The sequence below is a fragment of the Taurulus bubalis genome (genome assembly GCF_910589615.1).
Source record: "Taurulus bubalis genome assembly, chromosome: 14".
Taxonomy (NCBI): Eukaryota; Metazoa; Chordata; class Actinopteri; order Perciformes; family Cottidae; genus Taurulus; species Taurulus bubalis.
The window spans coordinates 23,480,064-23,507,822 of NC_136602.1; the positions used below are offsets into that span (position 1 = coordinate 23,480,064).

The 27,759-nt window shown below is 44.4% G+C and overlaps 1 protein-coding gene across 1 annotated transcript in view; it reads right to left on the bottom strand.

Moving 5' to 3' along the window:
- col13a1 (collagen, type XIII, alpha 1) overlaps positions 1-27,759 on the bottom strand; it is a gene marked incomplete at its 5' end in the record, with an annotated part of 106,542 nt that overhangs the window by 35,219 nt on the left and 43,564 nt on the right. Inside the window, 11 exons of the mRNA XM_079229879.1 lie at positions 5-31; positions 418-444; positions 535-561; positions 2,499-2,525; positions 2,810-2,836; positions 3,927-3,962; positions 5,982-6,032; positions 9,497-9,523; positions 10,674-10,709; positions 17,397-17,423; positions 21,182-21,189. Coding sequence (XP_079086005.1) covers positions 5-31; positions 418-444; positions 535-561; positions 2,499-2,525; positions 2,810-2,836; positions 3,927-3,962; positions 5,982-6,032; positions 9,497-9,523; positions 10,674-10,709; positions 17,397-17,423; positions 21,182-21,189 — 320 coding nt within the window. The remainder of the gene's footprint in view (positions 1-4; positions 32-417; positions 445-534; positions 562-2,498; positions 2,526-2,809; positions 2,837-3,926; positions 3,963-5,981; positions 6,033-9,496; positions 9,524-10,673; positions 10,710-17,396; positions 17,424-21,181; positions 21,190-27,759) is intronic.

Below are 27,759 nucleotides of genomic sequence, written 5' to 3' on the forward strand. Positions count from 1 at the left end.
CTACCCGGTGTGTGTAGTCTCCACATACGCCCTGGAGAGAACAGAAAAGAAGTATTTCAGAGATCCATATCAGACAGTCTGTTTAAAACTGAGGGCAATACATTTAAAAGGAGGTGTTAACAAGGCAAGGAGGTTCAACAAAAAGCAGCTTTCATCTGTTTTATTGCAGGCCATGTAGTGTTGCGGCGCTCGGCCCAAACAGGGACTAAAAGTCACGATATCTCGACCTCTGCTGCTTCAGCTTTGATCTTTTTATGCAATCCCTCCTTTAACACCTCCAAAACACAACTTTATGGGAGTGCTCTGCTAATTAGCTGGAGTGCCCCATTACAGAGAATAAACATCTGAACCTGTCTTTCACCACTGCTGGCTGGTGAACTATGAGAAGTCGTCAAACTACTGCAAACCATGCCTCACCTTCTCTCCTCTGGGTCCAGGCTCCCCCTAAGAAAGAAACACAAGGTGCATGAGATAAGTGGTCCAGCATTGAGCAGGTTGTTATCTCAGGAAAGGGATCAGACTGGAGGAACTTACTGGGACTCCTTTAACGCCACGCTGACCCTGAAAGACAACAGCAGCACAGTCGGGCTTCAGGCTCAGATTTGCAGCTTCACAAAGATTTCAACATGACTGAACACAAATGGCTCCAATAAACATGATGGAAATGAGTAAACATGCCAAGGAATCAATCACACTGATGAATGAGCTATTACAGGAGTCTATTCCAATTACTTGTCGTTGGTGAAGTCCCTCAGTTTGACTTCCCAGCAGGCCCTGGGGTGTGCCCTGTAAGTAGCTGTCAGAGCTCAGCGACTGGTTGATTAATGAACCCGGGGCGAGGGCCCAGTAGGACACATCCACTTCACCCCATGCCGCTGACCCCAGAGGCTCGGCGGCTCCAAAGGCACTTTGTGAAGGCAACAACATCTCTATACATCTAGCAGACCAGCCCTCAAAGCCCTTTTAAATGCTCCCTGACATCCGTCAGAGTCCGGCTGAGTAACAGGAGCTCATTACAGACTCATTAATCAACATTAAACATTATTTCAACAGTATCCAACCCCACTTGGCCTCCTGGAAATCCTGACATTTGTACTGGCATGTAGTTCAGTGGAGAAGTCCCTCTGCTTTAGAAAACAACCCCCGATCTGACCAAGAGTAATGGTCCACCAGCAAAGTAGTGAGAGTCTACTGAAATCAGCAGTTTGCAAGATACAAGCCTCAGCTGAACGACACTGAGATGACCGACAGACACATGGCAACATCAATCAAGAACAATTACATTACTTTTTTTTTTTTATCATACAATTTGCTTCAGAGGGCTTAACAATCTGTACACATACAGAGACCCTAACCCTCTAACTCTAACCCTAACCCTCTAGCCCTAATCCTAACCCTACAGAGCAACTGTAGTGAAGCAACTGTAGTGAAGCTGGACATAATTCCAGAGGATGATCCAAATTGGTAGGGAACAATGGGAACAATGGGAACAATGGGAACAATGGCCGGTTGAATGAGTGTTGATATTGGATGATTCCAAGAAACCTCAAAACGTGTCCAATAATGATGTTTCTTTTAAGTTCAAATGCTTTTTTTGCCATACATGTGTATATATATATATATGTATTCTATGTAAGACACTGAAAGATCGTGGTTATGGCAAATTCACTTTTGTTAAGGTCTGACATCTAACGTGCTTAAGGTTGTGGTTTAATTCAATTCAGTTCATTTTGTATTGCCCAAAAGCACAAATTACAAATTTGCCTCGGAGGGCTTTACAATCTGTACATATAGGACATCCCTGTCCCGATGGTTAAGTTTAGTAAAGAACAAACTTTAGTCTGTGACAGAACACAAACAACGACTGTCACAATTACATTCCGTCCTCAAGGACATGAAGGACACACTAAATACTAAATACTTAAACTTACTTATACTTAAATACTAACTGCACTGTATTTGTTTAACGCCTTTCAAGTCTCTCGGCCACTCCAAGCTCTTTACACTACAAGTCATCATTCACCCATTCATACACTGATGGGAGGAGCTACCGTGATGGGAGGAGCTACCGTGCAAGGTGCCACCTGCCCATCAGGACGTATTAACATTCATACCATTTAAAAAACGCAGGCACAGGAAGTGATTTGGGAATATAGAGTATTAACTGTGAAGCAAAGGCCGGAGGCTTTACCTGTCCTCCGGCCTCAGTGAGCGTGATCCCCTTTGGGCCCATTTGACTCGTCAGAGTTCTACCTAGCGACCTGATTGAAAGCCAGAGTGTGGCTTACGGCCCCCATCAGGCTTGGCCGTTCCCGGCGGCATGCGGCCCACTGTTAGCCCATCACCGGGTGGCATAAATCAGCCCAATCATTTCATATTTGCTTTGGCTTGTTGGTGTAAATTCCATACAACATGCTCACAATGTTATGAGCTCAAATGACCGGAGGGAATAGTATTATAGTGCAACTATGTTTATGAAAGATTCAAGGAATGCTTACCATGTCTCCCTTCGGTCCGTTCTGTCCCTGTGTGAACATTAAAGCAGTGAGTGCAGGTGGTATAATATCTAATATATATAATATAATAACTGCACCACTCTGATCAGATACTGACACTTGATTTCCTCGTACAAAGAATATTCATAGCATGTTTAACCCCGTCTGATAATAACAGTAATGTAGTAGAGATTGTATGACAGTAATGACCATAATCATTCTTAGTTTAATTATGCTCATTATCTTTGCTGAGGGCTTCTGGGTACTGAAGAAGCACTTATTTCACTTCATGACAGGAACTTGGCGAAACTCACAGACTTGCCATCCAACCCGATTGGACCCTATAAGAGAAGAGAAGGCATGTTTTAGTACATATGGAGATCAGCAGCTGCATGATGATGATGATGATGATGATGATGATGATGATCCGGTTGGCAGTGAAGTGAAATATAGGTTAAACCCCGATTCAGGAATACTTAGTGCTTTACCTGCCTACCTTGCATGATTGTAAAGTAATAAAATAAAGTTTACTCCTTCACCCGCCCGACTCGAGTATAGTGAAGCCCTCAGTACTGCTGCCGGTGGCCAGAAGATATATTGCAGCAATGCTAGTGATTTAAATAGTATTACCATGAATACCTTTGGTCGGTGGAGGAACCATTTATGATCGTTCTTGGCTTGTTTTGTCTTTCATAGCGTAAATCATGCTGTTGCTTCTTTAAATGGTAAATGTGCTTGTATTTCTCTTTTCTAGTCTCCCGACCACTCAAAGCTCTTTAACACTACACGTCATCATTCACCCATTCATACCCTGATAGGAGGAGCTACCCTTTAAGGTGCCACCTGTCCATCAGGAGTAACAGCTACGGGAGACATTTTGGGGTGAACTCTCTTGCCCAAAGACACACTGACATGGACAAGCGCAGCAGGGGATTGAACCGCCGTTCCTTGGGTTGAAGGACGACCCCCCCCACCCCCCCGCGCGCCATAGTCGACCCAATGCATACTTTACTTTAACGTCCACAAGATGGCTGAGCTTGTTAAAAAAATAACAAAACGTAACTATTGACTATTTTACTTTCTCATTTCTCCTCATCAAGCATGTACAGAAGAAGTAATACAGTCATAGGCAGCTGATTCACCGTTATGAGGAAGATATTCAGAATGCAGACATTTAGAAACTAACTGCTCATTAGCATATTATGTAGCTCTCAATTCTCAATCTCCTATTACTATAAATTCAAGAGTTATTCACACATTTTCTTTGTGAACTCTTTGTTCATAAATGAGTTTCTTACTTCTTCCATGGACCCAAATCATTTTGTTGTAGTTACGCTCTGCTGCCTTTTGTTTATTCAAGTCAAATGTAATTTTCCCGATCATGGAAGCATCATCTACAGCATCAACCTGACAGACGTGGCCATCACTTACCGGGAAGCCTGGAAAGCCTCTTGTCCCAGGTTGTCCCTGAAGAGAAACAGAAAAACAAGCAGTGTGTTTGTTGTTCTCCTGGATTCTGCTTTTCAAAAGTCATCTGGAAAAAGGTCAGTGGAAGAGGAACCGGTCCTCTCCCTCCACACGGAGGTATTATGAGAACTAACATTGATTCTGACACCAGGAGAGACTCTGAAGACTCGGGGACACATGCAGTGTGTGTGCGTGTGTGTGTGTGTGTGTGTGTGTGTGTGTGTGTGTGTGTGTGTGTGTGCGTGTGTGTGTGTCCTCTGATCAGCAGGAAATTGGATGCTGAAATGGAACACTTACAAGAAAAGTGTTCTAATCTCATAAAGCTGTCGGACTAGAGAGAAGGATAATGAGCTCAATGAGTGTATGTCAATAACAAGTAGCCAGGTCATTTCAGCATCGCTCACAAACTGGCACGAGACATGTAATATAATATTATATAAGGAAGTGAAAACAAAGATGTAGGGACAGACAGGTACAAGGCGGTGAACATGGCTCATGACACAGATCGCCTGGAGGCCGAGGAAGTTACAGAGTTGGAAGGGTTTCTATCCCAAAGGCCAATTTTTGTTTTAATATCTGATTTAATAATAATAAAACATATATATCTTAACTCAAGGTCCAAGATAAATTCAAACTTCTCATAGTCTTGTGAGCAAACTCCAAAACTCCCTGTGGTTACTAGTTAAAAATAGGTATTTATATGAATGTAAAATAAAAAGCTACAAAAACCTTGATTTTAAAATAAATGTTTTGTCGAACATTTCCAAAATCAATAATGTACTTTCAAGCTAAATATCAATGCAAAACCTGAAAAAGACATCCTAAAAGAGCGATCTCTGAGATGCAGCTGGAAGCTCTTTGAAAAGGTTCGAGCACCTCGAGGTCAGTTCTAGTTTTAGCAAAATACTATTTCCAAGGTCAATAATTCATTTTCATGCTCAACGTTCAAGCCAACACTGGTGAGAAGTCTATGCATAATAAGTAGAAACATGATACACAATGAAAAGATAACATCTCTGAAAAACACCACTCATTTTCTTCCTTGAGTTAAGTAACTTTCATGCTGTAATCTTCGGGCTACACGCATGTTATTTTCTGTAAAACGGTTTCCTGCATGTAGTTAAGAAGTCACTGTGCATGTGCTATTCAAAATATAGCGTGCATATATCAATAAAACGAGTGTTATGCAGCGCATGGTGGAGAACATCTTTGCACTCATCTAACCCGATGAAAGGACGGTGTGGAGAAGACGCTGAGGCCCTGGGCTTGCCTTTAGCTGTCAGCTCCTCTCATTCCCTCACCTCTCTGTTGATTTACCTCTCTGCTTCCATCCCAGGTCAGAACTGGAGTCTCTCATGTCAATCTCACCTGCTGTGCTAAACCAGCTCCTAAGTGTTTCTGACTGACTGGCCCTCTAAGTCGGGAACTTGGCTGCTACTGCACAGAGCTCCCTCCACAGCCTGTTATTCATTAGAGGTGCACACACTAGCAGCAGTGGGCACACAGGTTCAGATTGTAAGAACCAGCAATTAGAAGAACAGATGTGTGCTCCACTTAAATTGGCTAGACTGAGCCCATCTTTAAAAAAGAAGGCATATTATGGTACTTAGAGGCCATGTTGTCCACCTGGAAACCGAAAAGGAGACGGAAAACAAACACTGAAAGCGTTTGGCCTCATAACAAGAGAATGCATTTATTAACAATAGGTGTCTGGATAGCGGACTTTGAGCCCAGTTGGACCAGGATGCATTTTCTCGCTTCGCTTCCCGATAAAGCAGGCATGACTAATGATCCAACATGTTGCTGTTTCCACACCGTCTGTCATTATATAGCATTATTCTATCATGTGTGCTGTGTGCATGTGCTTGGCTGGACTCTCCAATTGACTAGTGTAATCAACAGAAGTGAAGGTCTGTTGTGTTTAGGAACCCTAATGCGATAAGCAGTGGTCTAATAAAATGCTTGGTTTGATTCAAGACTAGAGGTTTATGAGGTGTAGGGAGAGGTGAAGGCACTTACCGGAGGGCCTCTTGGACCAATGATAGACAGACCTGGCTCGCCTGGTGCTCCCTGGCGACAGAGAGAAAAGAGGAAGAGAGAGGAAGATATCATAAGAGAAATTCAGCACATTCAAAAGTAAATACCTTTAGCGGAGGCAAATCCATCCACAAGCATCTGTCCAAACATGTGTCTGAATACCTGCTTTCAGACAACCGTGGTGGACATGCGTAGAAAAGTAAGGCGCTGGTTCACTAGAAGGTTCCTCTGTGACGGGGATCTAGGTGATCCTGTGCTATGCGTGGTGTCTATTTGTCAGTTAGCTTCTTCAGCTAGCAAACTAACTGCTAACAAGCTAGCCAGCTGGGAGCTGATTTGGCTATTCTGTCACAATGGCTCTCCAAGGTAGCTGACTGGTTATTATCCAACAGACATATGTGTATTGACTTCTCTCCTCGTCTTGTGTAACAAAGCCAATAGGCTTCCATGTGAAGATTATTTTCTATTGACAGTCAAAATCAATGAAAGTCTAACGAGCATTGGCCATGCAAAGAAAATCCACAATTTTACTCAAATCTTGAAACGCTTGATAGATCAGGCCTCAAATATTCAGCTGGACAACCAACTGGGTTCAGGACTGTACTTGGTAACTTGACAGTGTGACTCAAAAGGTCAGCAGAGCTGCTGTATAAACAGCGGAGTGCCTCAGGGCTCTGGATTTGGCCCACAATGGTTGATTTGCACTGGGGCGGCGGCGGCCAGAGCAGCCCTCTTGATCCCCTCTTGCACAATCCCACAGACCACTGAGGCCACACAGGCCAACTCAGGTTTCCAGTACTTTCCCTTATTAGCTTCTGTCCTCCTGAAGGAAACCCTACCTCGGGGACACATCTGATGGTCATCCATCAAAGACAGGTGATTCTAAATATTCCTCAACAAATGTCCACTTTAGGAGACCAAGAATGTGTTTCCTCACACTTGGTTTAATGTCAGACACATCAATGGTGGAAAAAGAGGTTTCCTGTCATCTGAGGCCGTTTTCAGTTACTTCATTGGTTTTCAACAGCTTTAGTAGGTTAGACAAGTGAGGATCTGCAGACACACTCGTGCAGAGATTGAATGACTTTGATTGCAAGAGGTCAAGGCAACGAGGCGAAGTTAGAATCACAACTAAAACCAGAACCCACTCACACACCCACACAAAGCCATGCATATGTTGTGGAACACAACCACACACAACTATGTAGATCTCATTTCCTTCTTAATGGAACTTTCTGAAGCTCATAAAGAGTAGAGTGTCCATCTGCTGCGGTTCTTTTGCAAAACCAATCCATCATGTCTTTTGGGTTTTTTCTCCTGGCCTGGCTTACTTTGCCAGTCTCTTGCCCCAAAAGACATCCCACTAAACCCACAGAAGCCACTTGTTTGTAGAGCGTAGTGTTCTGGAAAAAGTTTGACCTCATTTATTCTCTTTAAGTCTGCCTCACGCTTCTTTTCCTGGGGAAGATGCTTCCATTGTAGGGACATGATCCCCAGCCAGGTCTGCTGGGTATAATTCCTGTTCTCTACTTTAAGAGACTAACCACACATGGGGGAAAACCGGATCGCACTATTGCAATGAGTTCCCTGCCAGGAAATAAAAGTAAATCAATTGATTACTTTGGCCGCGGATCTGTAGAACGATCCAAAAAGCCACCAATACGCTGTCAGCTTGTCGGGTTATTAATTCTGTTCTCTCACAGGTCAGGCAAAAGCTTTGAGCTGACGGACAGTATTAATGAAGATGCTTGGCTAATTACCAGACTTGTTATTGTGATATGACAATCAAGAATGTGCCGAGTGTTTCCCTTTCCATTAAAACACATCACATATCATGTTCTATATGACGAGAATAAATCTGTAAATCTGCAGTTTTGGCTTTGATACAGGGGATAGATTGCTTTAGCAAATGGTGAGAACCAGTTTTGAAGACAAGCATTTGCAAAATGTTGAGGTGAAACGGGAGACACCTTATGAAAGCAACAGTGTGAGAGATTTAGTGGCATCTAGTGATTAGGTTGCACAAAGGAAGCAACAATATGACCATCCGCTCACAGCGTGTCGGAGAACTACGGTGGCCTTCAGCTAGGGAGAGACATCTTTAGGGTGTTATAGAACCAGTAGAACCAGTAGAACCTATCGTCATTCAGTTTCTTGCTCAACAAATGTTAGCCTCCTATCTGAACCTTCACTTTATCTCAAACTCAGCCGGCTACATCCTTAAGATGTAAAAAGAAGGTTATGAAAACTATTTATTGTTGCAGCTGAAAATATATTACTCAACATCTGTCCTGGCTCCTCAACGGTGGAATGAGCTCCCCATTGACATCAGGACAGCAGGAAGTCTCTACATCTTCCACCGTGAACTAAAAACACTTCTTTTTTGACTACACCTTGAATAGTACACCTTGGTAGCACTTCAGTAGCACTTAATGGCAAGAAATTTTACTTTCTTGATTCTTGTTGTTCTGAGTTTGTACTCATGGTTGAATGCACTATTTTACTCATTGCTGTCTGTCACTTCTGATGATCATTGGAGTAGTGTGAAACCTTTGGGATGCACCATGCACATGCATCTGTGTACAGAAGAGCAACCCAGACAGACTCACTCTTAGACACATTGCTCCATGATCAACAGGTTTTCAGATTGACTTGTAAGCAGCTATGCATGTAACTTGGTGTAACTTCCACATCTCGGTTCATTTCCTCTGAGGAACTGGACCTTCAGCAAACTGCAGCAGACATCGATACTCTTAGCGGTTAGAGTTCATTTCATTGATGTGAATAAAAGTGATCATTTGGATTTTTACGTGCCTGTGCTGCTGACCATGACAGATTTACTGCATGTTTACCGTCTCTATTGACACACTTATGCAATTCATGAAGCCAAGTGGGAGATATCGGAGACGACAGTAAAATGTGTTTTACATGTAATCTCCACCTCGAGGCCAATATCAATCTTTTCCCTCCCAGCTGGCAGCTAATATTCACGGTAACGTCTATGAGACAGTTGTGCAACTCACAGAAACAACTTGTATGTATCTCAGTTTATAACTCTATTCACTCTGAGTTCTCTTTGAGAAGCCCCATACTCAGCTGTGGCCTCTATAAACCTTTCTCCACTTTCTTTGGGGAGTCTTAAATTTGAACTTTCAGACGCTTATGTGACAAATCATTACGATTGTGTTTCATGGTGTAGAGAGTTCAGGTAATCCAACCAGGGTGGGAAACCGTTTACACAACGTGACGCTCACGCGGTTTGAAAACACAGACCTGAGTCCCTGATATAAATCACATGCTACCTGTACAGTGCACAGCTCTGCACTTGTAACCACCAGCAAGTCACATTGCAGCCATGTCTCCAACGAGCAGCCGGACTACAGTCCACATATAGTCCAAATCAAAGACAACAACGTAGAGCACAAAGTTTGTCTTTGATTGGTGCTGAATTACAACATTTTGAAGTAATCTCTAATGGCAGATCGTCCCAAACTTACCTTTTCCCCTGCGTGTCCTTTTAAGCCCTGGGATCAGTCACAGCAGTCGCATGCAAAAAGGTGTGAAGGGAGGAGACACAAGAGAGAGAGGAACCAGGGTTAGAGATATGGAGAGGGCTCAGGGCATGCAGCATCCTCAGGACTGGTGATGAGGAGGCGGTGAAAGAACTTATGTGGGAGTTAGGTGGAAGCTAAAGGCCTGTGTGCTCCAGACTAAGTGCTGTCGGATGTTAAAAAGAGGATTAAGCACTACTTGACCACTGAATGCACAAGTTACTGAACGACTGCTTCTTCTTTGTCTGATGTCATTCTCTGTTTTCAATATTTTAAAAGTAACTTGTATCGCTTATCTTGCATAATTTCAAAGAGAGACAACTTGTGTTGTCCACAAATACACGATTTCATCACGATGATATGACAAAGACATACAAAGAGACTTTAAAGATTGCAGCACATACGTGCAGCATTACACAACACACCTGAGCCTCTTCACTTCCTTTGAGAAGGGAAGCGTTGCACTCACATGGCATTTTACTATTACTGGCCTGTCGTTTAAAATCAGATAAACACCTGCATCATCTTGGCCCGGTGAGAGGCTGTGAGCTATGGATACCACAGTGGCAAACGAGTAAAACATATAAATAATACCCACATGTGACAGAGCTAAAACTTTTGAAATATGGCATATCCAAAAGAAGCTAACCAAATGAACGGAGTGGTTAGCCTGTAAATTACAGGCCGGTTGGTTGTGGTTACACTGCTGCATGCTGGGTGGGCTTAGAGGACATCAAGCCCAGGCTGCCTTAAATAACACAACGCCTGATAGCTGACGAATATATTATAGAGTCTCCACCTGACAGCTGTGAGGCCCTGAAGACACATTTAGGGGCTTGTGTTACTCTGTGCATATGAGAATATGGCAGTATCACCATGTATTTTCTAAAATATGATTGTATCCATTTCACATTGTTCTCCAGTCAGGCTGAGCACTAACAATACGCTGGCTCCGCTAGGCGGGACGCCCTTTAGGAGAGCTTTGCCTCCCCGGGGCTCCATGGGAGCCCGATGGGGGTCGACCGTAGACCTCCTGCATTCCATAGAGCCGATATGTTCCTCATGTCATAATGAATGTAACCATTACTGGTGTGCACTTCATCCCCAAACCCGAGTCACTCACCATTCTCCCAGGAATCCCCATGTTTCCTTTGTCACCCTATTGCCAACGCAGATTCAAAAGGAACAAGGGTCAACAAGAAGGTTAGACTGAGGTTAACTCCTAAAGGGATACCTTGACATTTAGACTCTTTTTCACTACGTGGAATCTAATTGAAATCAAATTCCAGACTAGTAGATACTACAGATCTTGAACATTGGAAGAGTTAAAATGTTTGGTGTTACTAGTAGGAAAGAGATACTAACACTATTATTAATACTAGTATTAATACTGGGTTTGTGAAATTTCTAGTGCCATGGTATCCATTTAAGGGCTTGAATCATTTGTGAAGAGGGCTCAGTCAGTTAAACATGCCATGCCGAGACTACAGACAGGCATTCCATGACTTTGTGATACTGAGAAGAAGAACAAACAGTGTGTTGCATTCAGTGCCTTGCGTTCAGTGCGCTGTGTTCAGTGCGCTGCGTTCAGTGTGTTGCGTTCAGTGTGTTGCATTCAGTGTGTTGCATTCAGTGTGTTGCATTCAGTGTGTTGCATTCAGTGTGTTGCAATCAGTTTGTTGCATTCAGTGTGTTGCATTCACTGCGCTGCGTTCAGTGCGCTGCGTTCAGTGGGCTGCGTTCAGTGCGCTGCGTTCAGTGCGCTGGATTCAGTGCGCTGCGTTCAGTGCGCTGCGTTCAGTGCGCTGCGTTCAGTGCGCTGGATTCAGTGCGCTGCGTTCAGTGCGCTGCGTTCAGTGGGCTGCGTTCAGTGGGCTGCGTTCAGTGCGCTGCGTTCAGTGCGCTGCGTTCAGTGCGCTGCGTTCAGTGCGCTGCGTTCAGTGCGCTGCGTTCAGTGCGCTGCGTTCATGCCCAACCCAACGACAGATTCCTCCATGGCTTTATAAACACTCCTTTCACACGATAGATAACCAGAAACACAATCACGAGGGCAGTAATGCAGTATAATGTTGTATGTAACCACTTCATCTTGAACCAGGACGGAGGATCGTAGGTTAGGATGGTGGGTCTAAAACACAGGACTCTCACCCAGGATACCGCTGTTCATATCCCGCCTCAATGTTGTCTGTTTGTCACGCGTCTCCTGTACCTAAGACACGTCCCTTTCATCGATGCTTTAACCCAGACTACGATCTAACCAAGTGGTACAACATGGACCTCTCCCAGAAGTTTCCTAAAGGTAACACACTACGCAACAGATTTCTTTGAAGAGCAACAATATCATGAATATTCTCAGCTCAATTTCCTTAACTGAAAGCCAATGCAGATAAAGCATCAGACATGCAGCAGTTTCTTTACAGTTCCTTTGATGAACCCAATCGGCAGAATACTTGTTAGCATTGTACGTTTCTGCAAACACAATACGTTGAATATCGTCATTTCTGGATAACATGTCTCATATCAGCCTTGTGTCACGTTAGCAGAAACACATAATGACACGACGTTGTGGAACAACAACCACTCTACATCTGTGTTTTTAAGAAATATTGTTTCTGGTTTAGCGAGACCAGTGGTTATAATACTATTACATGAAATAACACGTTTGAACCAGTGAGAGGCTCCAGTGGCAGGAATGCAACAGAAAAGTGTGTCAGCTTACTGACAGTTTCCAGTCACATGTTGAAATATCGTCCGTCTCTGCTCAGACATAACCACTCAGTGTTGAAGGCAATGCAAATGGTGCAAAATGCAAACATATAAGTACCTCAAACTTTTTAACTGAACAGTAATGTACCTTTGAAGCTATCGGCTTTATCTATGCGAGGTCCAACCATGCAGGAGGAGAGTCCTAAACATCCACAGCAGCATGGTCAATTTATTAGCTATTATCTGATCAGAAACCTATTTTTAGTTCAGAAATATTGTGACAATAGCACCTGAAAAGCCTGTTTAGTTTAAAAGCAAAGACCAATGCCCGTGAGGGCTGCATTCGCCCAATCAGATGCTAGAATGGATCACGTTGAGTCAAATATGAACGGCAAGTTTCTACCCAGCGCATTCTCACCAAAAACATACAGTTTCCGCTCATTACATCCATAGAATAGCTTTTCAAAATAAAACCTCCAATGTAGGTCTAGGAAAAGATGTGGTTTGCATAGTACCGACGTCGCTCACTGAACTATAGTGAATATTGACTTGGTGCTGCAGCGGCTTTCTGAGCTAAAGGCCTGTGTTTCCCGCCCAACCTCCCTGAGCCTGGACATAGACTCAGCTGTTTTCGGTCCTGAAACATCAGATGCGTTGTTATCTCTGTCATTAGTACGCGGTCTATTCTTTAAGCCTTTAACTACTATCAGGCTTCATCTGGGCTCTTTGAAGTTCTGTCCAAGGTCTGGATTTAAACCAAGGCCTCGGGGAGAATCTGGCACCGCCAAAAATGGTTTTAATCCAGAGCTGGGGGGCTTTACCAAGCGCCTCACGTGATCACGGGCCGGGACCACAAAACACAACCTTCACTAAAGTCGCTTTTACAGAGAATAGAGTGGACTGTGTTGCAACACATGAGCTGAAGGAGGTTTAAGATATCTGCTGTGCTGATGCTGTGCGTTCCTTGCTGGAAAAGGTAGGCTGTTTTTACTGTACTGACAGAAACACACACTGTAATAACACACACACACACACACACAAGGCCGTGCGCTGACAAACACACTATCAGAAGGATTTATGCAGGTCCTTAGCTGGACAACTTTGAGGTGTCTGAGGCATATTTAACAGTCTTAATGGACCTCAGCTGGACTTTGACTCAGGCCAGCCACACACACACACACACACACACCCGCAGACAGCTGAGCGCAGTCACACCAGCCTCTGCTCGCCACCAGTAGAAGCATTGCCTGTGAGAAAACCCCCATGAGGCCACATTTGTCGTGATATAGTCTTACAGTGGATCAGATGGATATCCAACCCGCTCTCACTCCCAACTCTTCAAATACCGACGCTCAGTCAGTTTCCCGACACAAGGAGGCCCCCTTCAGTGTCAGCGCTTCAACGGACTCCAATGTAAAGCCATCACGTCCTTATGCGGCGCTCAGAGCAGCTGATGGCCCTCAGACGCTGGACCTTCACCCAGGGGACCGCTGTGCGTGTCATGTGGGTAACTAAAGGTCAGCGCTGACTCATTGTTCACGTGGGTCGTTAGTCAGTCAAGTAACCTTGTTGAGCTCAAGCCACCCAGCGCCTCATTTACCAAGAAAAAAAAAGAATCTTGTTTAAAAAAAACGGAAACGTAATTATCTCCGCAACCACAGGGTTGTTTAACTTCATTTAAATTGCTACAATACCGCAACCCTTGTAAGAAGAGAACACATTAAAGTAACTGTTAAGTTTAAGTACTTATGTAAACTCTGTAAACTTGCCACGGTGACCGTGAGGTTTCACTAAACCCTTGATAAGTACCTCTTACAAAGTCGCATTTCACTAACAGACTGTTACGGGCCGTACGGGCTGGTGGGAGTCTCACAAAGCAATGCAAATCATTCCCTATTAGAACCTGTAAAGTCACAAAACGGCCAGAGTTTTTTTTTTCCTGAGTCCTTCCTGGTCCGCCCACGAAGCTCCTGAAAATTCCAATACCCTGAATCCGACAATGTTTTGCCATAAAATAAGTAATTTTACCATTTTTGACCCCAACAACACAGTTCTTTGACTGAAACTCCTCGTTTTTTTTTTTTGAATAAACATTTTTTTCACAAAGAAATTCTGAAAAAAATGATATAAAATAACACAAGTATTAGAACTCATTTGGGGTTCATACGACTACTTGAACACGGGGAACAAGAGGCTCAGAAGGCCTGGGGCTCTGAAGGTTCCATGATCTTTTCCTTGCTGCATAAACAAAACTTCCTGTGAAGATGGAAGATTGTTCTGAATAGACAGTACTCATGTAACGAGATGACACATCCAGAACTGACACCAGAGGGGAACCCAGAGCGTCGGTATAGGAAGAGCTTCTATCAATTATGAGAGAATTACTTATGAATTGAGTTCGTAGCAATAGCAGGAATGCTGCACACTGTGCTGGCTGTCAGGAGGGAAGGAGGTAGCACAGTGTGTCTGGTTATGAAGACCTACACGTTCACATTCTGAAATAACCACACTCCAGGAAAACACTGCTCAATGCTGACAGGCCTTCCTTCTGAAAACCACATCCTCATCCAGCCCTCACTCGGTTCAGCGCTGCTCGTGACTTCATTTCCCTCCGCTGGACGGGTGTGACGGGTGTAATCAATCACACATCCGAGAAGGAATCTCTTTGACACAAACTCTCAGCCAAACTCAAGCGTGGGACGGGTCTCGGCTTGAGACGGTTTTATGGACCTGTTTCACAAGTGAGTTAGTCAGGACCTAACGGGGGCTGCTGGTTGTAACGGGTTCCCCAGGTCAAAGGTCACATACTAGAGGTCCACCTGTTGTCATGATGGGAACCATGTGGGTTTAGGGAGAGTTATCTCAGCAGAAAGAGAGAAGAGAAGGAGGCAGAGAGATAGAAGCACAACAGTAGCATCACATTCAAGCTGTAGCAGAGTTTGAATTCAAACCACCAAAAGGCCGCGACACAATCCAGCCAACAGCTCATGGGGTTATGAATGTTTAGTGTTTTAAAGCTACAAGCACCCGGTTCCACTGCTGTACTGACATCTCTGAGGGTCTGAGAGAAAAGTGATCAATGAAGTAAGAAAGAATCAGATTGTTTGACTGATTCCACTCCTCTTTTGAATGTATCTGGACACATTCAAGGTCTCTAACAAGCCTCTGATGGAGAGTTCAAGCTACAACGTATCTGGACATAATCCTGCCTCGATTATCTGCATACGTGGAAACATTTATTGAACAAATATATAAATATTATCAGCTATTTCAGTGCCTCTGAACATTCAATTAATCACTTTTGAACATTATTCAACGTTATTTAAATGTTAAATATGTCCAACTTCCCCACCTGGTCCTAGTTTTGTTATGTGCTTATTTTATTTGCTAATCCAGTTTTAGGGCCCAACTAATATTATATGCTATGTTTTGTTTTTGTTAGTTTTGCTGCCTGAACATACCCGAGTAATTTTGTTGCGTTATAGTTTTGTTTTGATTCAATAACCTTGTCTTTAAAACTTTAAACGTAATCCAGGAGAATATACTTTTAAACATAATTGAGGATGCAGTTTAGTTCTATAGGAATGTAATTTGGTAAACCGTAAAAGTCAGGTTACAAGCCGCTACTACCTTCGGTCAGTGTCCCCGTTAGCTCCCCGCTGTAGCAAGCTGGCGCTCATGCTATCGCTCTGCTAGTTCCCCGCTAACTTCCGCTAGCACTCTGCTAGCACTCCGCTAGCTCCCTGACAACCACCGAAGGTAGCGGGACCATCCCCGGCTCGACACCCGACTCGGGCAGAGGGGACGCGGGCAGTAGCAACAGCAGCGGGGAGCTAGCAGCAGCGCTAGCACTGCTACTAGCTTGCTAGTAGCTTGCTACAGCGGGGACAGGAGGTAGGAGCGGCCTGTAAGTAGACTTTTACGGTATATATATATATATATATATATATATATATATATGCATGTATGTATGTGCTTGTGCTAACACATTCTCACTCAACTCATCAGACACTGACTCTGGGTCAGAGGCCTGGAGCTTCAATCCTTGACCCTCTTCGTACTCCTCGAGCGTCAGCTTTGGACCTGTCTTCACAGGAAGTCAGGTTCACCACGGCAACACCACGACTCAGATCAATGTCCACTACTTCCTGTTCCTAAACCTCACTGACGACTCCTGTGGCGATTTAACAAGTCAGGTGACCAGCGACTGACGTGAGTTACACGACTCACGACCCTCACCTCGCATGACTGAAAGATCTCTACTTTCAGTTCCTGGACACGAACAGGGGTCTCCTGGGTGAAAGTCCTGTGTTTGTTAAACCCATCCATCACGAATCCCACCTGTGTGACTCCTCGTTGCTCTGAGCGTCTCATGAGGATGTCCCGGGTTTACTTTGGAGTCCTGGTGCGTCTCATACGGCCTCTAAAGGCCTCAGTCTGACCACCATCGATGTTCGACGAGTTCAGAGTGAAACCAGTTGGTTCTATACGATCTGATGTGTATTATGTCCAATAATGTGCATCCATAAATACAAATATTAAGTTTGTATACAATTTCCATTCCTCTTTTGCATTTTATTGCTGTAAATGTTGTGTTTGTTGTTGAAATTCAACCCTTTTTGCATTTTATGTGGTCAAAAAAACTTTATTGTTTTATTTATATTTGCATTTAGCTACAAGCTAAGAGTCCTTTAATGCTGTAAATAAACTAAAGACATACACTTACATTACACAGTGTACATTTCCTGAAGCTAGGCTACCATATAGGCTACGTGACCATGAGGTTTTCTTTACTCGATCTAACTTTGATTAGTAAAGTAGAGTTTGTGTTGTATCCTCTTTCAAAAGGTGCATCGCCTAAATTCAAGCAATAAATGTGTTTCCTCCAAAATAAATTCAGCAATTAAAATTAGGAGAATACAGATGACATTGTTTTTTAAACCAGCTATGGTTATCAGCTGATAATAATCCTGATATATTATATTTCACTAAATCTGTGATCATTAAAAGCCGTTCTGAAATCCAAACAAAGAGGAACTCGTCAGCAGAGAGCCGGTGAGAGATCAATGCTGCAGTGGAACTAATCATGCAAACACTGGAGACAGAGCCAGACACACACACAAGTTTAAAAACCAGTTACCGGAAAGCCTGCTCGTCCAGGAGGACCCTGAGGAAGGGAGGAGAGGAGAGTGGTACAACAAGGAAAGAGTGAATTTACAGATGAAGTCCACACAATGAAACATGTCTCATGAACCAGGGTCACATGGAGAGGTTTGAGGAAGAAGTAACGTCGGCCTCTCAGCAGCAGCAGAGCTGATGAGCATTCAGGGAATCAGATGCTTCTGAACATGGAAGAACAAACAGTTTCTTCATTTCACCACAAAGACTCATGCAAAGATGTTTTTGGGAGAAAGCGTGCATGTTTCTGAGTGACAGCACCCTGTTGAAGCTCCTAGCTGACCTCACAACTCAAGGACGGAAGGCGGATGTGACGTCACATGGTGCTGCCATCACACACAAAGAGCTGCAGGACAATGGCTTCCATACGGCCGGGGCAAGGAACCAGAAGGAGTCAAGTGAGCTTTGAGTTCATTGAAGAAACAAAAGCTTCTTCTGGGGAACAGGATGAACTCTTATGTTCTGAAGGCAACAGGAACTCTTGACTTCTTCCAAAGAGCTGCTGAGGAATGAAATGCTCTTGAATGCTGGCATGGATAGTCCTCCGTGAGGAGAGGGGGTGGAGGGGGGGAGACAGAGAGAGAGAGGGAGGGAGACAGAGAGAGAGAGAGAGAGGGAGACAGAGGGAGAGAGAGAGGGAGGGAGGGAGGGAGAAAGAGGGAGAAAGGGAGGGGGGGCAGAGAGAGAGAGAGGGAGGGAGACAGATAGAGAGAGGGAGACAGAGGGAGAGAGGGAGACAGAGGGAGAGAGAGAGGGAGGGAGGGAGACAGAGGGAGAGAGGGAGACAGAGAGAGAGAGGGAGAGAGGGAGACAGAGGGAGAGAGAGAGGGAGGGAGGGAGACAGAGGGAGAGAGGGAGACAGAGAGAGAGAGGGAGAGAGGGAGACAGAGGGAGAGAGAGAGGGAGGGAGGGAGACAGAGGGAGAGAGGGAGACAGAGAGAGAGAGGGAGACAGAGAGAGGGAGGAAGGGAGGGAGACAGAGAGAGAGGGAGACAGAGGGAGAGAGAGGGAGGAAGGGAGGGAGACAGAGAGAGAGGGAGACAGAGGGAGAGAGGGAGACAGAGAGAGAGAGGGAGACAGAGAGAGGGAGGAAGGGAGGGAGACAGAGAGAGAGGGAGAGCGAGGGAGAGCGAGGGAGGAAGGGAGGGAGACAGAGAGAGAGGGAGACAGAGGGAGAGAGAGGGAAGGAGGGAGAGAGAGAGGGAGACAGAGGGAGGGAGACAGAGAGAGAGAGGGAGACAGTGAGAGGGAGGGAGGGAGACAGAGGGAGAGAGGGAGACAGAGAGAGAGAGGGAGACAGAGAGAGGGAGACAGAGGGAGAGAGAGAGGGAAGGAGGGAGAGAGGGAGACAGAGGGAGAGAGAGGGAGAAACACGCACATAGAGAGAGAGAGTGTGACAGAGAGAGAGAGACACCGACTGAAACATAGACATAGACAGAGAGACAGAGAGAGACAGAGAGAGAGAGAGAACAAATAAAACAGAGAGTCAGAGAGAGAAATCAGATGAAGAGAAAGATTCAGAGGTGTGCGGCCCCATAGGACCACTATGAACGGTGTTTATTAACTACAGCGCAGAATCTCTTTTGCTGTTTATAATGTATAATTATTATTATTATTATTATTATTATGCATCATATCTTGTAAAAATGCCATGTCAACAATATTATGAAGTCACATCTTAAGTATATTAATGTTGTGTTCTCTATAATATTTTGAAATTTAAATATTATATAGGTGGAGGGTTATTCTCATTCTGCTCTGTAGGTCTACGTGTTCTTAGACCGACGGGTGGAGCAAACCGTTCTAAAGTACTGGGAGCACTGGGGTGCCGGGTGTGCGAGGGCAACTGGTTTACACGGCCCACGGCTCAGGCAGGACGCCCCGTGGCAGAATTTAGCTCCGGGCGTCCCGCCGTAGTGGAGAAACTGTGTCTGTGTCCAGGTAGGTGTTGCACACATTGAGGATCGTGTGTCATGTTCTGGTACCTGAACGCCAGAGCAGAGACCCAGAACCTCGACACTCCACATCAGACCCAATGTCCTGGTGGCATTATCCATTTATCAACCACAACCTCAGTTTTCCAGCTTTTGGGAAGGTCTTGGTGTTTTACTGGTTTAAAGGCACTAGCACGTCAGCGCTGAGGGGTTCTGGCCCGGTGGGCCCAGATGAGCGTGTCTCCTGCAGCGGGCTGCAGTGCATGAGGCGCATGGCCAGGTGCTGAGTGAACACGCTGTATGCAGCGCCTGCCCGTTAGCTACTGGGTCTCCACGGGCCGTCTGCAGGGGCCAAAGGTCGCCCGCTGCCGGAAGGAACCCTTCACTTGAATTACACAGGAACCCTCCAACATGTGGCTCCCATTTGGCAAAGTGCTGCTGGATGAATGGGAAGGCGGGGAGGCTGTATCTGGCCGTCCCATGGGTGCTCCTCTGTTCAATAAGAAGGGAGTTTGATTTATTCCATTCCTATTGGTGTTATTTTACCCAGGAGCGGACTTTGGTTTAATCCTCCAACTGTGAATAATAATCATTTGTTCTTTTTATTTTCTATTGGGAATCCACAGTTGTAAAATGTCATTCATGAATCCAGCACAAAAGAATGATGACTTGTTTTGTCAAAAACAGCCATGGACTGAATCTGTTTTTGATCTTTAAAGTGTCCGAAGTTACAGACTTCTTTGTTTGTTCTACGTGAATGTAATGAATTGAACATATGATCGATATGTTCAACCAATCAATATTATTGCTCAAGCTCCGGCTGGTCTCATTCACGCTTCAGAAACCATAAGCGTTCATTGGTGAAGATTATCGAGATGATCAAACCACAGTTTATTTTCTGTAGCAATCCCAGATCCAATGGGAAAAAATCCCATCATCTTTGTGTGCAGAACCAGTGTGATGCTAACGTCTGGGTTGGCCTCCAGAAATACATAATAATAATAATCCCCACAGCTGCAGCTGCAGCGCTCTGGAGCGGATCAATGTATCGGCACTTTGTATTTCAAGAGAGACGTAAGAGGCGATGGGGAATCCGACCATGTGTTGGACTTTGAAGAGCTCAGATCCCGTGGAGATGGAAGTGTAGGCAGAGTGGAAAACCGCCTCGCTGTCTGACCTCATGCACCTTCAAACCTCCTCAGGAGGAGCTATCGATCAAACTTTCCATGGAGGGATATTTGGCAGAGGTGATTAGAAACTGATTAGAAACTCATCGCAGCCAGATGTTTGGAAACTTGGTGCCATGGCGGCGCAGGAGTCCGGAGGTTTCCTTTGCAACCAAGGCTGGGTTTCAGCTATAAGATGTGATCCACTCGTCCTGTGCGTGCAGAGCAGCATGGGGTTGAAGCCCATTCCAGCTCTCAGTGGGCGAGAGGCAGACGGGGACTCAGTCATATGACTCAGTCAGGTTCACACATGCAGGCCACAGAGACAGGGAGGGGACACGAACGCCCCACACAGAAAAACCCCAGCTGGCCCTGAAGGTTACAGCTAAGTTACATACTAATTCACACAGTGAATATTAATTTGTACAAATCTGCAACGTGCGGACAAGTTGAAGCATAGCTGAGAGCATAAAAGATGTAGAAAACAAAGCATTTGCTTCATGCCAGAATATTATAAGTATACTATGAATTATGTAATCAATTATAGAGAGCCATATAATAAAGCACTGCACATTATCACTGTACTCCACTTCACACCAAAGTCACTTTACCACATACAGGTCACACACGGCGTCTGGTCTACTTACTGGAGGTCCTGTAAGACAGAGAGAGAGAGAGAGAGAAAGAGAGAGAGAGAGAGAGAGAGAGAGAGAGAGGATGCTGTTAGATTCATACAACATAGATTATGTACAGACAGTCAAAATGCCATTCTTATGATTGGTTCATAGTGTATTAAATGCTGTGAGGTGTCTCGATACCACGTTGTTTGTTTCGTGTTCATGTACGTGATCCTGTACAGTATAGGAGTGTGCCCCCTACTGGCCACGAGGAAATACATCTTTGGATGGATAGGAATGCTACCGTAGATATGGGAGATTTTGTCAGTTTTTCATCGTCCAGTCTAGACGAGTCACATTCATGCATTGCATTCATCACTCAGTTTTGAATTCAACAACAATTATAACTTTGGTGGAACCCTTCAATTATGTGAAACCCTCTTCTATAAGAGACTCAAATGTCATGTGAATTTGTTGAGTGGTTGGTTTTATTAGCCTCCCCAGACCGGGACACCTTATCAAAACCTCTCCCCTGTTTATTTCAGATTGTCAAAAACATATTGGAGGGACAGAATAGACCTTTCATAAGAACCAATACGCCTCCATTGACCTTATCATGAGCGCAATGAGGTCATCGAAAAAAAAAGAAAATTACTGCTGAATCCAGACAAGGGCCACAAAAGATGCTGTTACGTCAATCACAGCGAGGTGGGGAAAACCACTAATGACAAATCTGTCCTCTGAAAGGTCGAATCAAATCCCCGCTTTATGTTCTGAGCAGGTTTATTATGTTCAATTCATACTCGTATCAGAGGAAAGGAGGAAGGACTTCTATAAACAACTCATAGGTCAGAAAAAGAATGAAGAAGTTCAGAGTTGTATTGTCAAAAGATGTCATGATTGTTACTTTAATATCTCCAACCCGAGGAAGGGACAACGTTTTAGGAGGCTCAGCATTTCATAAAACTGACCGGAGGAAGTGGAGGACATTGGTTCACTACTCAAGTCCACTAGGATTGGTTTAACATTACAGGAGTGCTTTACAGTAAAACTGCAAGTCATATTTATTTGCATTTTTGCAAAATAATACAAGTTATCTCTTGCTGGTTTTAATTTTAACGTGACAGAATCCAACACTAATATAATCTATTTCACTGTTAATGGAATGGTTAACCTTGGTGCACGATATAAGCACCAACCATCTTATCATTGGTCAGGCCCCTGTTATGAGATGGGATCTTCTTTATTCCGTCTCAGTTCCAGCAGAGCGGGACTGTTCCAGTCTCTCCTGCAGTGGTCATCCACTCCCTAAAGGGTAAGCTTAGACCTTCTTTGAATGCAACAGTGGCGAAAGCAAACATGGAAGCAAAATTCCTGTCGCATTCTGAGCCTGCCATCACATCCTGTTGGCTCGGATCGCTCACCCAAGGGACATACTGCAGAGCACCTTGATCCAAAGGCACTTTGGGGGCCTGGGGGTAAAGGGGTTCAAATAGAGCGGCACGGAGCGGCGCCTGGAGCCGAGCCGCCGGAGCAACAGCTTTACATGCAGCGAGCAGCGGGCACCACATGAAACAAACGCACACTCATAAACACACACACACACTAAAAGGGCTTTTGCTTGACTGCATTGATGTCATTGCTGTCAAACCATTGCAGACACCTGTTGTTTCTGCTTATGTAACAGCACTAGTGAGACGGGGCCGGAAATGGAGATTTAATATTGGAGATCTAATATTGGATGCCAACATGCAAAGTTATGGGCGTTCCCTTTTCCTGGTCCTATTGGAGGCCGCCCTCTACTTCACACTAATTTGTGCATGTTTTCAAAGCAGTTATGCAACCTAGGACGCAGTCAAGGACACTTTGCTATAATAACAATGAGTATGCTCAACTTTTAGTACTAGAATACTTTCATCTCTGCATCTGCAAGAATGATTAACCTTCCAATCAACCATTGTAACGACCCCTTTATAGTCAGCTTTCTTTACCTTGCGTAATACAAAGAGTAAACTGTCTCAAAATGGCAGCCCACCTGCCCACCACAGCGATCTCTGTCCCACATGCTCCAGGAATAAACTGTGGAATTTCAGTTCTGAAAATATCCAGATCCAAGCCCACCACAGCCTCCTCATTGACCCCTGCTCTCTCAGGTTCCCTTGCTTCTCCGGTTGCTCTTGTAAACACAAAGCAGCCGCCGGTGCAAATGTTTAGGGTGCCAGGCTTCCAAGAAAATACTGTGTGTCCGACTACACTGGAAGACGACTGAAAGATCGGACATTTGAAAGCGTAAGGAAGTTACAGATCATAGATCATAATTCCTCTATATTATCTATATAATGCTGTGAAAACAAGATTACATTTGAACACATCTTTAATTATAAGGTAGAAGGTGTTAAGAAGGTATTATAATGTACCATCGTCTAATACTCATTTTGACTGTATGGAGGTTGGAGGCATCATAATGCATCCTCAACGCTAAAGTTAATGTAACAGCTAGGACATTATAACAGCTAACCGCTAACAGCTAACGTTATAATAGCTAACAGCTAACATTATAACAGCTAACAGCAAATGTTATAACAGCTAATATTATAACAGCTAACAGCTAACGTTATAACAGCTAACAGCTAAAATTATAACAGCTAACAGCAAATGTTATAACAGCTAACAACAAATGTTATAACAGCTAACAGCTAACATTATAACAGCTAACAGCAAATGTTATAACAGCTAACAGCTAACGTTATAACAGCTAACAGCTAAAATTATAACAGCTAACAGCAAATGTTATAACAGCTAACAACAAATGTTATAACAGCTAACAGCTAACATTATAACAGCTAACAGCAAATGTTATAACAGCGAACAGCAAATGTTATAACAGCTAACGTTATAACAGCCAACAGCAATTGTTATAACAGCTAAGAGCTAACGTTATAACAGCTAACAGCTAACGTTATAACAGCTAACAGCAAATGTTACAACAGCTAACAGCTAGCGTTATAACAGCTAACAGCTAAAGTTATAACAGCTAACAGCTAACTTTAACTTGCTTTCCTCCTGTGGATTTTTAACACAAATTAGTTGTTCACAATATAGCTTTATCAAAGAAGCAAGACAAATATGGTGAAGAACAGTGTTTAACCACCAATGTGTGTTTTGAAGATGTGGATCGGGTAGCCAGGGACACGGATCAGATCGGTGCAAAGACTCAGCTTCAGCATTTAAGGCTTTTTAATACTCTCCAATACTCGTATCAATATCAGAACAACTGTCACAGAAACCCTGTTTCTCAGAGAGATAGCCCAGATGACCTTCCCTGCAGCCTCGTTTCCCAACTCCTCTAGATGGGGTCATACTGAACCTGCATGGATCCCCCTCCGTTAGCTATGCCTGGCAAACCTCCAACGGCATCAGGACCAGAGACTACAGTGAGACGCCTCAGGTGCACAACGATGGACCAGGTTCTTTGCTCTAACAAATAAAAAGGTTTCTGTGCTTGGACATACCAAGTGCTAGGCTTTCATGGACAACTCTGACAAAGTGAGAGTTCAAGAGGTATGTGGCTTCCTGCAGGACCAATAGGGGACATCCCATCCTTTATAAAGTGGTCTGCAACACTTTTGTAATTCAAATCAAACAGCTTGGACCAATAAGTAGCCTGATGAAATGAGCAGGTGGTGTGAGGTGAGTTTGAGGTCTGTGTCTCCATTATGCAATAAAAATAAGAAAAACTTAAAATAATCCTCCTTGACGTCAAAGGTCTCATTGAGCCGTCTGGTGACGGGACATGGACAGGCCTGTTGGCTTTGTCAGCCGAGCGTGTCACCTCACCTTCACAGCCTCAGTCACTTGGCTCCCAATGTTCACATTTGCAGATATAATTTGTAAAGGAAAAAATGACTACACTATGTAAATTCACTTTCACACTTGAAGGGTTTACAGCTGCAGTTGTGCAAACAGTGGAGGGGATTTACTGAGGGGTGTGTCTATCAAAGGATCAAACTAAATTAACTTTTGCTCCGCACTCATGGGGAGAAACGCCTCCACGTCTTACTGAGAGCTGGAGGAAGCTCTTGAATGTCAAACACACACACACACACACACACACAAACACACACAGTTGTGTTAACGTGCCTTTTGGGTACATTACATTGATATTCATTTCCTAACCCTAACCTAATTTAACCTAACCTCCCTTTATTCTTAACCTAATCCTAATCCTAACCTATTCACCTCATTGATGTCCTCAAATGCGACGTTATGGTCGTCACCAATCTTTGCTTCTTTTTTTAGCATATATTGGAGCTGTGACCTGTCAATCACCTTGTAGCCCCGCCCTAAAGCATCCCTTGCTTTATGGTCTGTTTGACTCTAAATTACCATAATTTACGAAATGCACATCATGCTGTATTGAAGAAGACTTGAAACTTTACTCAGGGAATAAATCAAGAGAGAAGTATGTTCTATTTACTTCTATACACCCAGAGGAGTCGCCCACTGGTGGTCAGGAGAGAGAATGCAGCTTTAACACATGAAGCATATACTTCTATACAACCAGAGGAGTCACCCACTGGTGGTCAGGAGAGAGAATGCAGCTTTAACACATGAAGCATATACTTCTATACAACCAGAGGAGTCACCCACTGGTGGTCAGGAGAGAGAATGCAGCTTTAACACATGAAGCATATACTTCTATACAACCAGAGGAGTCACCCCTGGTGGTCAGGAGAGAGAATGCAGCTTTAACACGTGAAGCATAGACTTCTATACAACCAGAGGAGTCGCCCACTGGTGGTCAGGAGAGAGAATGCAGCTTTAACACATGAAGCATATACTTCTATACAACCAGAGGAGTCACCCCCTGGTGGTCAGTAGAAAGAATGCAAGTTTAAGACACTTTCACAATTGGCTTCACTCTTCAGAACTGGAGTTGGCTGCCTGGTCCTAACCTAACCTAATCCTAACCTTCCCTTCCCTTCGCCTTAAACTAGGCATTCACCCTAAAATGGAGTGATTCACGTTATGGGGACATGGGGATTATTAGGCTTTATAACAGTATCCGTATTGGGTTTGCATCCGTCCACAAAAAAGAAATAAAAGTTAATCAAACACCATTCCAGCCTTTCCAGTGAAAAGAGAGGCTGAGTTAAAAGAAGAAATGACCCGAGCAGCAGACAGAGTGAGGACAAAGGCTTCCATTCTTCATCCTCATCCTCGGCTTATTAAGTATATAGAAGAAAGCTCGGCCATTCCCACGGAGCACTTATAGCTTTGTTGCCTCATAAAACACAAAGTCATAGTTTTAAAGCTGCCTGTGATTTCTTTGGCTTGATGCTAACTTCATGTCTTGCCATGAAACAATGTCAAATGTGACGGAAAGGGAGTCTGAAAATAAGGTCTCTGAAGCTCGTAAAGTGAATGATTCCGCTCTGGCTGCCGGGCAGCGGAGGAACGACCCGCCAGACCTGCTGCATGCCAGTCACTTTGAAGGGAGGTTCATGGTCAGGAAAGGGCCCTCTGGACATGACAGGTCCAGAGCCCAGACTGTGGAGCCAATGTGTTTCAGGGTGGGGAACAACACAAAAGTGTCGTTCTGCAGGATATCTGATGCATTAAATCAATTAGAGGCCAGACAACCTGCCCTGTTTTACACAAACAACCTCTAATTCCATCAAACCTTCTGCAGCTGTTTCATGGCATCTCATTCCTCTCAATCCATGAACGGGAAATATGTGTGTGTTTGTTTTGCTATCCATGCCAAATCATTTTATAGAGAGACGGGAATATTTTCCAACAGCTATTACAGCCCAAAAAACTCAAACGCTAAACCTGGGATTAAATAATTACACAGCAGCTCCTACAGCGGATCTGTACAGAAATGGCATTGTGTGTCTGCCAGGAGAGCTGATTTAACCTGACTCAGCAATTATGCTCTGGAACCGCTCTCAGGAGGAGGAACACACGTCTACGAAAGAAGGTCCAGAGCTCCAGTCCACAAGACGAGCTTCCTCATGTCCCCATGTCCTCATGTCCTCATGTCCTCATGTCCTCATGTCCTCATGTCCTCATGTCCTCATGTCCTCATGGCCTCATGTCCTCATGTCCTCATGTCCTCATGTCCCCATGTCCTCATGTCTTCATGTCCTCATGTCCTCATGTCCTCATGTCCTCATGGCCTCATGGCCTCATGTCCTCATGTCCTCATGGCCTCATGTCCTCATGTCCTCATGTCCTCATGGCCTCATGTCCTCATGTCCTCATGTCCTCATGGCCTCATGTCCTCATGTTCTCATGTCCTCATGGCCTCATGGCCTCATGTTCTCATGTCCTCATGGCCTCATGGCCTCATGTCCTCATGTCCTCATGGCCTCATGTCCTCATGGCGTCATGTCCTCATGTCTTCATGTCCTCATGTCCCCATGTCCTCATGTCCTCATGTCCCCATGTCCTCATGTCTTCATGTCCTCATGGCCTCATGTCTTCATGTCCTCATGTCCTCATGGCGTCATGTCCTCATATCCTCATGTCCTCATGTCCTCATGTCTTCATGTCTTCATGTCTTCATGTCTTCATGTCCTCATGTCCCCATGTCTTCATGTCCT